The following is a 15,474-nucleotide window of genomic DNA, read 5'->3' on the forward strand; positions in this document are numbered from 1 at the left end:
GATTAATATCTCCACTACTTTATCTTTAAAACATTCTATTACTGGAACTAGGGGTGAGCAAAAATTCAGGGTACCCTGACTTGGAACAGGAACCTGTTCGGAACCGCAGGTTCTAAACCCGGAACCTGTTGATTAGGTCCCGGTTTCGGGTAATAAAATTGGGAACCTGGAACCTGTAGGGTACCCTGTTAGTACAGATTCCCTATAGGGTACATGAAACCGAAACCTATATGGTATTAAATATTGTAGACAATTAGTGTTGGTTTGTTATATTTGAAATACTATATTAAAGTTGTAAGTTTTTTTTTGTGAACATCCATTCTTTTAAAAAAAAATTTGTCACAATTTATCAAGTAACTATTAAGCTTATTTTGAAAGACATGATACCCTGTTTAGGAACCGGAACCTGCAGGTTCCGATTCTGGTTCCCAATTCTTAGGAACCTGTTGCAACAGGTTCCGATTCCGGTTCTTATTTTTGGGAATCTGTTGCATTAGGTTCCGGTTCCGGGTCCTAATATTTTTACAGGGTACCCTGCTACGCTTATCCCTAACTGGAACCATTTACCAACCTATTTTGACTTGCTTGGCCGTAGCCCAATCCCAACCGCTCTCAAACCACCTAGTCGTCGGTCAACATCCACACGACTCAATAGCCCGAATCGACACCTCCTAATCCTAAACAGCCGAAAGGGGAGCAGAAAAAGTCTGCCTTTTTCATAGAGGCGCGCACATTGTATGCGTATGTAACTGTCAATTTATCATTCCCTTCTTACAACCTATCCGTTTTTACTCATTCTTTACTATCCAGTGCCTCAACAAAACCCTAATCTACTACTGCAAAGTGCAAACCCTCACCTCCTTCTCTCTTTCTCTCTCTCCAACCCCACATCAGTCACCACCCCTCTTTCATTTCTGTCTCCTTTCAAGAATCTATCCTTACTGTGTTATTCTTGGTGGGTGTTTGACTATGATCACAACCTACCCATTTTATATAAGCCACAATTCCATTTATCCCCTTTCTTGATCGAACAAATTTGGGTTTTAATGGGTTTTTTTTTGCTTTATTCTAGCTTTATCAGCATTGAATTGAAGTGGGTTTCTGTGTAATTGTCAGAAAAAAAAAATTCATTTTTATTGGGTTTGAGTAATTGAGTTCTTGGGTTTTAGGTTGAATTGATGGAATGAATTTGTTTTTCTTGAGGTTTTGTTGGTTTATTTAGCTTAAGAATCCTTGAATTGAAATGGGTTTGTGTCAAATTGTGTAATTTTCCAAAAAAAAAAAAACAATTTTTTTGTTGTTGTTTTGAGGTTTTTGGAGTGAGGGTTTTAGGTTAATTTGATTAAATAAAAGGGTTGATTGGTTACGATTCGAGTAATGACAATGGCGGAGAATGACAGTGTTGATGATCGTAAGGAGGTGAACGAGAGTGTAGGTGATGGAGGTGGTCCAAAGTCACCATGGAAAAGGCCAGTTGATAAGGTGGCTGATGCCCCTGTCATGGGAGCTGATGCTTGGCCTCCTCTTGCTGATGCTCAGCGCTCTAAGGTTCCTGAAGCTCCTCCGAAAATGCCGGTTTCCGAGGGCGGTAATTCCGGTGGAAATCACATTGCTAGTAATGCACAGGTAAAAGACACTCATTGATGTTGCTTTAGTTGATTAATTTTTGAATAGTGTGAATTCTATTTTCAAATAGTTGGTCATTGATTAAATAATTTTGTATCTTGGTTATGTTTAAAGTTTGAGATGGCCAAATGAGCATAAGTAAATTGTCATGTTGTTCTGAGCAAATTTGATTTAATGTAATGGTAATGTATTACTCACTCTTCATTTTTTATAATCAAATTCATATGTGTACAATTAATTAATTAAAATGAACCTATTTCATCCCGGATTCATGCCAGTCTTTTCGATGTCCTTCCCTTCTCTCTCACTCTTTCTTCCGAATTCCCGACCTCCGTAAGGTCTGTGGAAGGTAAGGAAAGCTTTGAATTTTCCCAAATTAAACCCATGATACGATGTTTCACTTCTCATCCTAGCTCTAATCATTTAAATTTTCCGCTGTTTTTTCCTTTTCTCTAACGAAGTTTATTGTTCCCCATTGCCATCTTCAATGCAAAATTGTACTCATTGCTATTTTGTTCTACATTGTAATCTTTTGATCTGGTTTAATCCTTTATTTGGTCACTAAGTTTTTGCTATTTGAAAACCTAATGCTATATGCTACTTGTATGTATTGGAAATCAATTCTCTAATGAGTAAGAGGAATATTTTGAAACCACATGTAATCAGAGTTACATGGCAGATTTCATGTTGAGTCTTCAATGTGAGAAGATTATGGCTTGCCTCTATTAATTCTCATTGAAAGTGATCTTTGAGGTAATAGAATCTATTGTAACATACTCCGTACATGATATGAGATATCTGCCAAAATAACCAGTTATGATAATATCAAAATAGTACTTCATTCTGTTATTTTATATTCATTATACAATACATTTTTGGAAAAGCGGAAAAAGAAATATAGTAGCCGTTGAAAAGTCTTCCTTTAATAATGTACTTGATATAAATCTTAATTAGATAAGAGTCATTATTTACCAACATATATGAAAAAAGATTTAATCCTTTTTTTTATATAAATTTATTTTTGTCCCATTAATTTGTACCACTCTCTATCCCATTAAATCTTATTAGGCTACCTCATCACTTTTACTTATTTGTAATTATAAAATATTAACAAATTGAGTTGCCTAAATGAAAACCTCATTTCTGTGCCTTCTCCTTTGTCATTTACAGTACCATTGGCCATGACAACCACTAGTCCACAACCCTATTGCTTCTTCTTTTCTTTCCTTATAATCTTCATGGATGACCATTGCAATTTTGCGCAATCAAGCCACAATTTATACGCAGAAATTAGCCATCGTCAACTCATCTTGGCTGTCAATTTTTTCGTTCCCATTCTTTCTACTGCTTGGTTTCTATATTTGCTTGAATACCTATGTAAATTGCTGATAATATCATGGTGGTTGCTGGTTTTCATGGGAGGCGACATGCCAAGAAGATGGAAGATTACAGGGAAGTTGTAAGTGAGTTGTAGGGAGTATGCTTTTATCCCAAGTAAAACAAATATTAAAATGAAAATGGTAAAATGGAATAGTGGTACACTGCATTTACTGTAGAATTTTTGCCTTCACAAGATAATCGAGGAGTCATATGGCTGAAATTACAAATTTAGTATTGGTGCACACTAGTAATAAATGGCAAAGTTTCATTCTACTTTCACCTTAAGTGGTCTTACCATCAAATTTTGGGTAATGGTAATTTGATTTCTAATTTGGCTCTCATTGTAATTTTTTTTAGCCTTCTCAATTAATTAATACAATTGAAAGCTAAGATTTTCATTTAAAATCAAGTATTTAGCTTCTCATTCAAGAAAAACTCAGCCATGCTGCCAGTTTAGATAAGTGCTTCAATCAAAATAACGAGGGCAAGATTGTAGTGAATTTTATTTGAATAGATGCTTTCACGTCAATAGGCATAAAAACTTAGGAAGAATAAAGGGCAAACCAGAAGTATATTTTGCATTGACTAAAGTGATTTGTCAATTACTTTGCCCTGCTGAATGCATTTTGTGCTTAAATCTTCTGTTTACTTTATTTATTCTCCATATCAAAAGAATACCTAATCTTTTGCACTCCCTTTATCCCATAATATTGTGCTTCTTTTTTGACACATAGGTTTAGGTGATAGGTTGTACCGTTGTAGTGTGGTTATCAATTTTTATTTTAATAAAACAAAGATGTGATGGGAGATAATAAGTATTATTTTTATTGAAGAAAGTAGACCCTAACTTGTGGTAGTAAGGAGGGGTGATTACATAATAGTTGGTTATTGCCTTTTACTGAAGGGGGCAAACTAATTTGCGATAAATGAAAAGGGCACTATTTGTAATGGAGGGAGTATGTGGGGTAGGAATAAAGTAGCGAGAGATAGAGGGTCCATGTTATCAAAAAAGGAAATGAGATCTTTTAGGGACAAACAAAAATGGATCATGGGGCAATTGTTTAGGAACGAAGTACCATATATGTTACCAATGTCTGATAATGGAATGATATCTAGTAGCATAATAGCTTAATTAATATCTTGTTGTAATGTTTATCTGTGTGATGTCGTTTGCTCATTATGTTACTTCTGTTACAATAAATGAAAGCATGTCAATTATTACTATTATAGTATATGTTGAAGCTTGTGATGGGTTTATCACTTTACTACATTTGGTATGTATTTGACACCGAGATATAATAAGATGTTAAATGTTCCGAAGATAAACTTTTACGGTCATAATTTGTATTATGCTTGTTCTGTTTTGTAGGGCTCTTCTGGGCAACATAAATCTTCAAATGCTAGACATGGGCACAACCGTCATCACAGAAATGGATCAAGGCGTAATCCAAATAGTGTGCCTCCTTTCCCTGTTCCTCATGTACCATATTACCAGCCAGTACTGCCACATGTGTACCCTCCCATGGTTCCTTCTCCTGTTCCGCTTCCTGGATATGGCTACCAGTCATGTCCACCCCCTTTCCCAGGGGCTGAGGCTGGCAGTGAAACTCTCATGCAAAATTTTATTCCATCCAGTCATGGTGTTGATGCCAATAGAAATGTACAATCTCCACGAGGAGATCCAAATGTAAGTGGTCCTAACCCCTCCAGCAGAAGACCCAATGCTCCTGAAGGTGGTGCTCAACCATATCCTTTGTGGCATCATCCCCGAGCATTTGGTCCTAGAGATGGTGTGATGCAGCAAGCCATGGCAAGGGCTTATCCAAGACCATATTTTGGGCCAGCTCCTTCATTTGTTGGCGGACCAGGCTTCCCTGGTAAACTTTAGAATTTCAGTTCTTATTATTTTTTGATTTATTTAACATGTGATGTCTGCATAAGTTACTTTAATAATGTTTGGCTTTTTTCTTTTTTATCTGCCTAATAGTTATCCTCTATTGAAATTAACATGATTAATTTAATCAATATTCTATTTATCTAACCAAATGCTTGACATGATGTTTTGAGGTTGTGATGACTTGTTATTTGAACCTTCCTGTTGGATATTTTGCTCTCCTTTCCACTTGACATGCTTAGTTATTAATTGATGACATATTATTGCATTCCATGGGTTGCAGGTGCTGCCCCAGTTTACTATATGTCTCCTGCTCCTCCAGGTTCAGTCAGAGCACCATTCCCACCACAATTTGCTTCACATCCTATGATTTCTATGGCACCCATGCTGCCTCCAGAGACACTAGCATTGAGGGATAGCATAGTAAAGCAGATCGAGTACTATTTCAGGTGTTTATGCTGGTTAATTACTTGGAAAGTGGAAACGTCATCTTATATATGACTGTCCTCGTAATAAAAAAATCTTTGGATGTTGGAGTTTTAAATCTATTTTTGATGGTGTTTGTTATTTAGCAATGGAAATTTTGTGGCAGCTGTAAAAAGATTCTTCTTTTGTTTTATATGTTATTTGCAGTCAGAGGTTTACTTGTTATTTGCTACAGTAATTTCTATATTCTCAGCTAGTTTCAGTCACTTCTTCTGTCATGTGGTATTGTAATGTTAGCAGTTATGCTGTTTCACTTTCTGATAGTGTTTCTTAAGCTAAGGGAAGCTTTTTTTAACCCTTAATCTTGTGTGTTTTTGGCAGTGATGAAAATTTGCAGACTGACCATTATTTGATTTCTCGAATGGATGACCAAGGATGGGTTTCGATTTCTATAATTGCTGATTTTAAAAGGGTAATGTGTATTTAGTTGTATATCCTGTACTTAACCTGCTGCATGTCTTGTTCCTGTTGTTTCCATAATGTTTACTCCCCTTCTGCTTATGATTTTAAGTATTTATGCTAGTATCCAATTGCATATCTAGAATATGTGTATATTTTACTGAATTAAATTATACCAAATACTGACCTCTGCTATTATATTTTGCTGTATCTTTTAGGTCAAAAGAATGAGTTCAGACATATCATTTATTCTAGATGCACTTCAGAGTTCTTGGGCTGTGGAAGTGCAGGTCATGTACTTTCCTTTTTTCTTGAATTTATTATCAAAATCCTAACAGATATTGTTGGGTGCATGTGAATGTTAGAATTTGACTTGATTTCTCATGCTAATGTATTCTCTTTCTCCATTCTTGTATATTGCTCTAAACAGGGCGACAAGGTAAGAAAACGTGACAATTGGTCAAAGTACGTTGCTTCTGTCGAGCATGCGTCTCCAGTAAAAGCTCAGATTACCAAGGATCAAACTACAGGCATAGTTAAAAGCAATGTAGAGAATGATATCACTGAAGCTAGAAAGGATGGTGCAACTGAAGAATCTGTCATTTGTGCATCAAGTAGTGACAGTGTAGCAAAGGTATCTAGGAATGATGGTAAACTTGAAGGTGAAGATAGTAGCAGTGCTTATCAGGGCAGTGAGAAGGTTGTACATGATAGTGATAAGCAAGCACTGGCTCATGGACCGCCGTACTCAAATGAGAAGCTTGGATCCCAAGTGAGCGTCAAATATAAAGCGCCAGATGTGGGAAATAGCTTCATCAATTACAAGCAATTAAAAGCCTCCAAGCCTACAAGGGGCGTTTCTCATGAAATGGACATTGAAGAGCAATGTGAATTTTCAAATGTTGATGATCTATCTTCTGATTTTTCTGGTACTTTTATGCTTGATGAAGAGCTAGAGATTGAGCAGAAAATGCAAAAACAGGGTGTTCATCCTTCATGTAGAAGGTATTATCTTTTCTGTCTACCTAAGGTTTCTTGGTATTTCTTAATTAATCATTTGACGTGCTACTCTTCATACAAGCTCTAAGTGCTAGTATAAGTTACGAGATTTAAGTCTTATTAGTTACAATGGTTTAAATGCCTTTGAATTTTGAATAGGAGAATGCCTCTTTTTCTATAGTCGATATATATAATTGGATGTGCGTTTTGAATTAGGGAATACATCTTTTGTCAAGGCACTAAGCCCATTGCCATTATCGAGACAACTGTTCCCTTCTCCTAGTAAGGTTCTTACCCTTGCAATGATAGTGTCACTCACAGAAACCTACAAAATATGTTATTTTTAGGCTCATTTTGCTTCCGGTGACCACACTATTGTACTATAGTACTATACTACCTAAAGTTTAGAGTTTAGACACCTGGCCCAAACAGGGTGGGCATTTTGCTAACTACAAAAAACAAGATGCCCCACTAGTATTCTTTCTCACTAGCCCTAATTCTAAGTCTTTGACTCAAGAATGAATATCGAGACAACTGTTCCCTTCTCCTTCTTGTTGAATCATCACATTGGGCCATTGGGGTGAAGCAACTAGAAACTATAGACCTTAAGCTCATAATTTATATTATGCCTTAATGAGAGTAAATTAATTTTCAGTATAGCAATTTTCATTATCTCTTTTTGATGGGTTATATCTGATTTTTGACTAGTGTTTTTGCATCTTTTTATGTGTCTAATGCTTGAAAGGATTGAGGATGAAGATGAAGAGTTAGTGATCAATGATCAGGATGTTGAGAGACTTGTCATTGTCACTCAGGTATGTTTGCATAACTATCTTTCATTTAAAAACACCATGAAATGCTGTAATGCTTGTTAGATTTATCTCTTGAAATCATCTTAGCATGCAACACATGCTTTTGTTGTTGAACTTTTTTAATTCTATTAATTTATTTTTATAATGTTTACTCAAAGCCACTTGCCCTCATTGATTTAGGTTGTTTAGGGGGTGGGTGGAGTTGGAGGTGGGGTGGCTGAGGTTGGGCAGTGACGTGGGGTCGGTGGTGGGGTTGCATGGGGTTGTACCCGACAGTGTGCTCTAAGGTGGGTTTGTATTGGTGGTTTGGGCAGCTAATATGTAACAGAATCAAGAGTTTTTATTCCCTTACCTTTTCTTGAATACTTCATACCAAATTCGCCCTAATTATTCCCAACTTTCTTATGTAAGTTTAGTCAGAATTTAACTTTTCTACCACCACATATATACCCCCTCTCTAGCTCAGCTCCCCAGCCTCATCCCTCATCAGTCACTGCACTGATATCTCAATTCCACTGCTGACTCCTTTCTATCCATCTCTAATCTGCTGCTATTCCCTTGATTTAAAAGATATTTCTGGCCATGATTTTCTCGGCTTCCATAGTGAGACAAGTGGTGTGTAAAAGCATTTAATCATTGATTTTGTCTTATTATTTGGTTTCCTTATTTTATTTATTTTATATATCTACTATCCTTTTCAAGTGATCCTTATGTGTAATGTTGCAATCTCTCAAATACATCAAAAGTGCTTTGAGCAATCTATTATGTGGTTATATTAAAAACCACACATTTTGGTCTTCCTTCATCTCCAATTTTTCTTCGTTCAAATTATTTTGACGGCATAGGAAACATTTGTTGACAAGGAAGATAAATTTTCTTCATTTATTTTTTTCCTTATAATTTTGGATGCATGATGATAGATGATGTGGTTAAAGACAGATTACCACTGAAATTTTTTCACAGTTTTTATGTGAAAAATTAATTTCGCAATCTTTCCTGATACATTATGCTCAATTAAAATTGCAATTTCTCCCTTTTGCGCGTATTCAATATACTTCAATCTTGAAATGTTTTTAGAATTATGGTAAATCAGTTTGATGCGAGAATAATAGTTATACATGATGGGATCATTTAGAAATACATTTGATTTGAAAAGTGAAGACTTGGGAAAAGATGGAAATCACCTAATGGGGAAATTAAGGGCTGGTTCGGGTTGCTGTTTGATTAGATTCTGGGGATCGGGGAAAGTTTGATGGTTAAGCAAAGGTCTATAACAGAGGTTTGGTGATATTTGGGTGCTTTGCCAAGTTTCTTGCTAGTCATGTTTACATTTATTTCATTGTGATATCACTGATACACCTTGTAACCTTTGTAGAAGACTTGCGATGTGTGATGTGTAACTGTTTAAGTCCTTTGATTATTTGACAGAGGTTACAATTCTTACAAATACGTGACATGTATTGATGACTAATTTGTGGATTGTTTGACTAGAGCGGGCTCAATGGTTTTTTTAAGGGGTCGTTTGGTGGGAGTATGGAACCTTTTAGAATGGATTGGAATGGAGTTAGCATTTATTCCGTCCTTTTAATTGTTTGGTTAGACAAACCTCATATGAAGAGGGTTCTTACTCTACTTTGTCCTCTAAAGTCATAGAGCTACCCTCTTAGCTTCTTACAAGCTAAAGCGGTTGGGGTTTTTGCAAATAATTATCTATAGGAGATTCAAACATATTAGGCTAATATGTAGTCTCCTCTCTGTGAACTATAGGCTGTGCTCCAATTGGATATCTTTGTGGTGCCTTTTGATTTTAAGTTTAATGTTAAATATGCTTTTTTATAGAATGCCTAGTCTAAGCCCCTTTTTGCTCATAAGCCAAACCATGATATTTTCTAGTTGCAAATTGGGTGTAGAAATAAAAGGGTTATTAGATTACACCTTTGATTTATTATTTTATTCTAAAATATTGTTGTTTTGAAGTTGAAAGGGTTTCTCTTTACCATAGGTAATGCATATTGATTTTTTAGATGCATTTGGGCTTAAAGAAGTTCTAATTGTAGGTTCAATTCTTGCATGTCAAGAGGGTATTTTAAATGGAAATTTGGTTTAACAGGAAAGAGAAATATGAAAAAGGGTTAAATAATCTCCTGCAGTCCTGCTCTCCCTAGCTACATGCGTAGGTACTACTCTACTTATGGTCAATGGCGAACCATTTCAATGGCTTTCCACCTTTACCACTTGACTGAGTGACTTACCCTCACGTCATATTATAAATCTCTTCCACTCCTTAAACTCATCCTTTTTTTTAGTACTTGTGCCGCACTGCCTCTCTCCTTTTCTTTTCTATTCAAATATTAGTTAATATCTTATGCGGCCCTACTTTCCCTTTATATCTGTGATCCAGTAGGTTTTACCTCTGCCCCTCTTTTTTTTTTTTTTCCTGTTCGAGTGTTTGACTTTGTCTGGGATTTTGCTCTATCTTCCTTTCTCTTTGTTATGGGAAAAAAAAAGAGGAAATATAGAAGTTGACAAGCATGGTATGTAGTGGACTAGTGGTGGTATTGATCTGTTCAGCTTTTGGTGGTAGTAGGGAGATTTTATTTTAAAATTCTTCTCTCTATATGAATTATAGTTATAAAAAAGTTTGTCCAAACCATTGACATGTTTTTTATGATTATTTTGCATTCTTGGATTATCGCCTTGCCACTTTTGTTAGACTAAGGCGCTAATTTACAGTTGAGAATACCAAATACAATTTCGCCTTATGTGGCTCTGTTGCATGTGGGACTGAATTTGTTTCCTTATGGAAGGATTTACAATCGTTGCTAATCTTGTCACGGAGTTAGTCATTTAATATTTAAGGCATCATTCGTCTGCTTAGGTGAAAAGTATTCTATGCTGAGAAAGATACTTATCTTAGTATTGGTTGTGTAAAATGACCAACGAGGAGCCAGCAGTCTGGTTAAGGTTTTAGGGGTCATTTTGGCCCTTAAGGATCCAAATCAAGTATGGAAATGTAAAAAGCAACAAAAATGCATCGTTTTACATGCTATAAAACAAAAACTGTTTGTGGTGGTAAAAGCTATAATTTTTTAAAGGTGGTTAAATATATATAAAAAAAAAAGGTGCTTATTTACAAATAGTGGTTTTTTTTATTAAAGTTGCCTTCTTTCCTTCAATTGTAACTGAATTTTAAGATGGCCCATGTTTCCATTTAGATTGCTTACTTACTGCTAATCTCTTTGTGCACTACATTTTAATTAAGCAGTATGCGTATAAAATTTTGAGGCTATTTGTCACTGTAGAAATTGAATAGTTGTTTTTTTTATATTACTTGAATACTTGGTATTGGAATCAAAAGGAGTTCAGGAAAGTAATGTTTTAATCTGATGGAGACTGCAACATCTTTTTTTTTTTACTTTAAAATAATAGAATTCTGTTATTCTAGAACATCCTACTACTGTAGATTGGTTAGTAAGTAGGATGGGGAAACATTTGGGCATCCACTATGTCAGATCAAACCAATAGTACAATTCTCTTGATGTGGTTGTAATATATAGTAGCTTCACTTATCATGTGCCTGTACTTTTAGCAATGAAGTTAGTAGGAGTAATCTTCATATTAGTCTTGTTTTATTATAAATAAGAGTTAAAGATGCATGCATTGGCACATGGACAGTTTAATATGCTCAGATTTTGTCAAATCTAACAAATAATTTACTTTTGAGTGTTGCTGTGGAGTAAGTATGAATGTTGATGACTTTGCAGAATAGCAGTCTGCTTGGAGCTGGAAATGACGTTCAGAAATCTAATAGAATATCCAACGAGCTTGCATCTGAAATCAACGATGGTCTTTATAGCTATGAGCAGGTTCTATACAGCAAATAATTAGCAATGTTCTATGAAATTTCTGAATAACTATACTGCCTGTAATGCATATTGGGGTAACAAAAGGAGAAGTTTTAATCATATTACAGTAGTTTATGCTTTCTCTGCCATTATCAGGAACTCAAAACAAAAAGGTCAAATCGCAAAAAGATGAATATTAATAAGGAGGACAAAGATGAGAGCTCTAAGTCGCCTAATATTCGAACTGGTGTAGTGAACATCAGGTCTGTTGACAAATCTTCTGGTGGTCAAGGTTGTGATGAGATTGGAAGTAATGTTAACAGAAGTAAGCAAAGCAAAGGGTCTGCTAAACAGCAGTCAAGCCACAGACAAAGATTTTTCTCAAATAATCCTAAGAACCATGGAGGAGGTCGCAACTCCTTTGGAGTTATATCAGAAAGTCCTCCAAGTAATTCGGTCGGATTTTTTTTCGGTTCTACTCCACCTGAAGCTCATAGGTATGTTTAGGGCATTGAGTGGTATGTACAAGCTTTATGGGTTTGGTTGATATCCTGTCTGTACCAACCGTCGACTAATGTTTTTAACTCTTATGCGTTCATAAAAGCTACTTCCTCCGTTTCTATTTACTTGACCCATAGCCTTGGGCACAATATTTAAGGAGAGGAGAGAGAAATAGTAGAATTGTGGTCCTTGTTGCACATGGCTTACCTTATTACCCTCATATTTTGCCCTCGTGCACTTTTTGAGGGTAATTTAGAGATTTTATCCACTGAAAGCTTACCTTAAATAGTACGGGTCAAGTAATATGACATTTTCATTTTATGAATGTTAGTCAAGTAAATAGAAACGGAGGAAGTATATGACTTTTGGATCTGTATTTTTGCCAGTCTCAGATCTTCAAAATTGAGTAGTTCGCCACATGGAAATGTCGCAGCAAGTAGCCCTCCGGTTGGCTCCTGGCCAAAATCCATTCCTCAGTTTCAGCATCGAAGTCACCAGTTATTACAAGAAAATGGCTTTGAACAGCAGAAGTATGCTATCCTCTGTATTTCGTCCATGCATTATAACCTAATTCCTTTGTTATATTCATTCTATTTTGGTCAGATCAAATTCCTGTTTAAATTTTCTGGGCATGTGTAGCATATAGCTGTATCTGTTTCCATGGGAATGTGAAGGCATTGCAAAAAAACTTGCTGATTGTTGTGAAGTTTTGGCTGATGACCTTGTGTATTTACTTTATACCCTTGCTAATTCATCTAGGTACCGGAAGTATCAAAAGCGGTGCTTAAATGACCGAAAGAAGTTAGGAATTGGGTGCAGCGAGGTGAGGCTTCTATAATTCACTAAACATGTCTTTCCAAATTCCACTCTCTTGCATTGCATTTATTATTTACTGTTGAATGCACTATAATTTTTTATGGTCACGTTTTAGAATTTAAATGCTCGCTCATGATATCTGTTTTAGGTTATTACCTCACATATCTTGTAATATATTATTGTTGCCATGTCAAAATTTTATCAACATATGGAATATTAGTTTTCAAAAATTTATTGTTGTGGCAATCTGTATGCACATATATATACATGTAATCTAACATTCTTTTCTGCAGGAAATGAATACTCTGTATAGATTTTGGTCATATTTCCTCAGAGATACATTTGTTCCCTCAATGTACAACGACTTCCGGAAATTTGCTCTGGAGGATGCGGCTGCTAATTACAATTATGGACTGGAATGTTTGTTCAGGTTCTATAGGTATGCTGAACTATCATCTCCCTTTCCCAAATACAGGAGTTCTATTCTACTTAAAAATATGATTGATAATAATGATCTATTAGCAGCAGTTTGCTCAAATGTTAACTTGCCAATATCCATCCTTGGTCATGTGTGTTTCCAACTTACATAGTGTTTTTGACCTTTTTTCTAATTCCAGCTATGGGTTGGAGAAGAAATTCAGCGAAGACCTTTATGGGGATTTTGAGCAGCTTACTCTCAATTTTTACAAGAAAGGCAATCTCTATGGACTTGAAAAATACTGGTATGTTTAGTTATTTTGCTGCTTAACTTTAATGTTTATCGTCGGATGTAGAGGCTGTGACCGGCGTTGTTTGTTCCAAGCACATTATGGGTGTAGGAGATCTGTGCTTGTAAATTTTTACTTGAAGGTCCTTGTTCAAGAATAGTACTTCCTCTTGACATGTTTTGACAATCGCACACTTTCTTTTGACCATGTTTTGTGATTTATACGTAATGAAAAATGTAGTCATGTGGTATCTTAATAGATTTGTCACGATCTTATCGGTAATTAAAGATATTAATAGTTGAATATGTGAATTGGCAAACGTGACTAGAGAAACGTGTCAACTTAAAAGAAACGGAGGAATTATTTTGATATTGTCCGAGGTAAAATAGAAAGGATTTCATTGCGCAACTAATCCTCTTGAGAATTTCATTAATGTTGGTAGCTTTTGGTGTCACTATAGGTTTATATCTTTTGTTCTTTGTAGATTTTATTAACTTTTATTGATACTGTTTTATTTGGGGATGTAAAAGTGTTGCGATGAAAATGAATTTAGATATCCAGTTATTTTCCAATGAAAAGATGCATGAAACATTGATTGAATCTTCATACAACCCACTTCATGTTTTAGTTGTACAACTTTTTATAATTAATCTAAAGTTAAGACTAAGCCTTGTTTTGCAATGTGTCAGGGCATTCCACCATTATCGGGAAGTACGTGATGGCAAAGAACCCTATAAAAAGAATCCGGAGTTGGAGAGGCTGCTTAGAGAGGAGTTTCGTAGTTTAGATGACTTTCACCGTGCCAAAGAGAAGCCTGAAGTGAAGGATGACAATCTCCCATTGGCATCAACACCTGCCCCTATAGCGGCTTAAGTGCTAGTGCCAATCCAATTTTGAGAAGCAATGTCTAACATCATAGATGAAAAGAGGCCGAGCTCGCTGCCAATTTGTTTCTCCCGAGAGTTGCCCATGGATTTTGGCTGATTTGAGGGTGTGTCACACCTGTTGATGGATTCTTTTCAGGCTAGTATACCTCCAATCATCTCCTTTCTTTAATCCATTGGTAGTCTTTCAATGTTTGACCCCTTACTGTTGTCCTGAGGTATTTTAAAGCTTGGAGAGGCATCTGTGCATTGGATTTGACTCTTTTTTTTGGGAGTAATTTGTACATATAGAGAATTGTTGGACCCAAAATAGAGGAAAACTTTGAAAAAAAAAATAAAATAAATAAATAGATAACCAATTGACTACAGAAAAATGTTTTCCAATCTTTTTCCATTGTTTGTTGTGTTTCAATTATTTCTTTTCTGCTGTACAAATGTCACAGGCGCGTTTATACTTACTCGACCTGTTTTGCATGAGATTGTTGTGTACTCGCGTGATTGTGACAAATTATCACACCGTTCGTGAAACGAAGTAAAATATTGTGTAAGCTGAGTACGGAGAATAACATGCTGAAAAAGACAGTGGGATAACTCTTTAATCAAGGAAAATGAAAGTGGGTTGATGTGGGTGGTGTACTGGTGTGGGTATTGATCGTAGATACTAGGGTTGCAAAAAATCTGTTGAGTTTAGTTTGTTTGATCTAAGTTGGATAAGAATTATTACTGTTTGAATTATGTTGACCTTGAAGTGTGTTTAAAAATTTTGTTTGAGTTTTGCTAATTGACTTTTGACTTGTATGGCCGTATGGGACTTTTGAACGGAATCTAGCCATTGACCAAAATTTTGACTATCATGTGCCATGATGCGACATTATAAACCCTTCACTCTCTCCTCCTTCTCGACCACAGTGGCACCATTGTTCTCTCTCCTCTTTTCCCCGGCATCCCCTCCACAGTAACCACCCGAAAGCTAACTTACACTACCTCGTCAGCCACCCCTTTTGTTAGCCCTTCTTCCCCCTCCCTCGAAAATCTATATACTCTCAAAGAAAACCCCACTCTAGTGTGCCCCCCCCCCCACTAGCAAACCCTTAACAAAATAATTCTGCCCATAATCTTGGTCGT

The 15,474-nt window shown here is 36.0% G+C and overlaps 1 protein-coding gene across 1 annotated transcript; it reads left to right on the plus strand.

Moving 5' to 3' along the window:
* The first annotated feature begins 807 nt into the window (after positions 1-807).
* Positions 808-14,697, plus strand: LOC145619171 (la-related protein 1A-like). The gene is made up of 14 exons (XM_081673802.1): positions 808-1,626; positions 4,376-4,883; positions 5,184-5,349; positions 5,708-5,798; positions 6,004-6,075; positions 6,216-6,790; positions 7,530-7,599; positions 11,361-11,462; positions 11,598-11,938; positions 12,329-12,472; positions 12,702-12,765; positions 13,052-13,197; positions 13,376-13,480; positions 14,155-14,697. Exons 1-14 carry the CDS (start codon positions 1,378-1,380, stop codon positions 14,336-14,338), a joined length of 2,817 nt encoding a protein of 938 aa, XP_081529928.1. The 5' UTR covers positions 808-1,377; the 3' UTR covers positions 14,339-14,697.
* Positions 14,698-15,474: the final 777 nt, after the last annotated feature.

The sequence above is a fragment of the Chenopodium album genome, chromosome 27 (assembly GCF_948465745.1).
Source record: "Chenopodium album chromosome 27, dcCheAlbu1.1, whole genome shotgun sequence".
In the NCBI taxonomy this organism is placed as follows: Eukaryota; Viridiplantae; Streptophyta; class Magnoliopsida; order Caryophyllales; family Amaranthaceae; genus Chenopodium; species Chenopodium album.

Bases quoted from the DNA above. Each gene is read 5' to 3' on its own strand.
- LOC145619171 (XM_081673802.1), top strand. From the start codon at position 1,378: ATGACAATGGCGGAGAATGACAGTGTTGATGATCGTAAGGAGGTGAAC. The intron at 6,791-7,529 runs GTATTATCTTTT...AATGCTTGAAAG, and splicing joins GTTCATCCTTCATGTAGAAG to GATTGAGGATGAAGATGAAG. The intron at 7,600-11,360 runs GTATGTTTGCAT...ATGACTTTGCAG, and splicing joins GACTTGTCATTGTCACTCAG to AATAGCAGTCTGCTTGGAGC.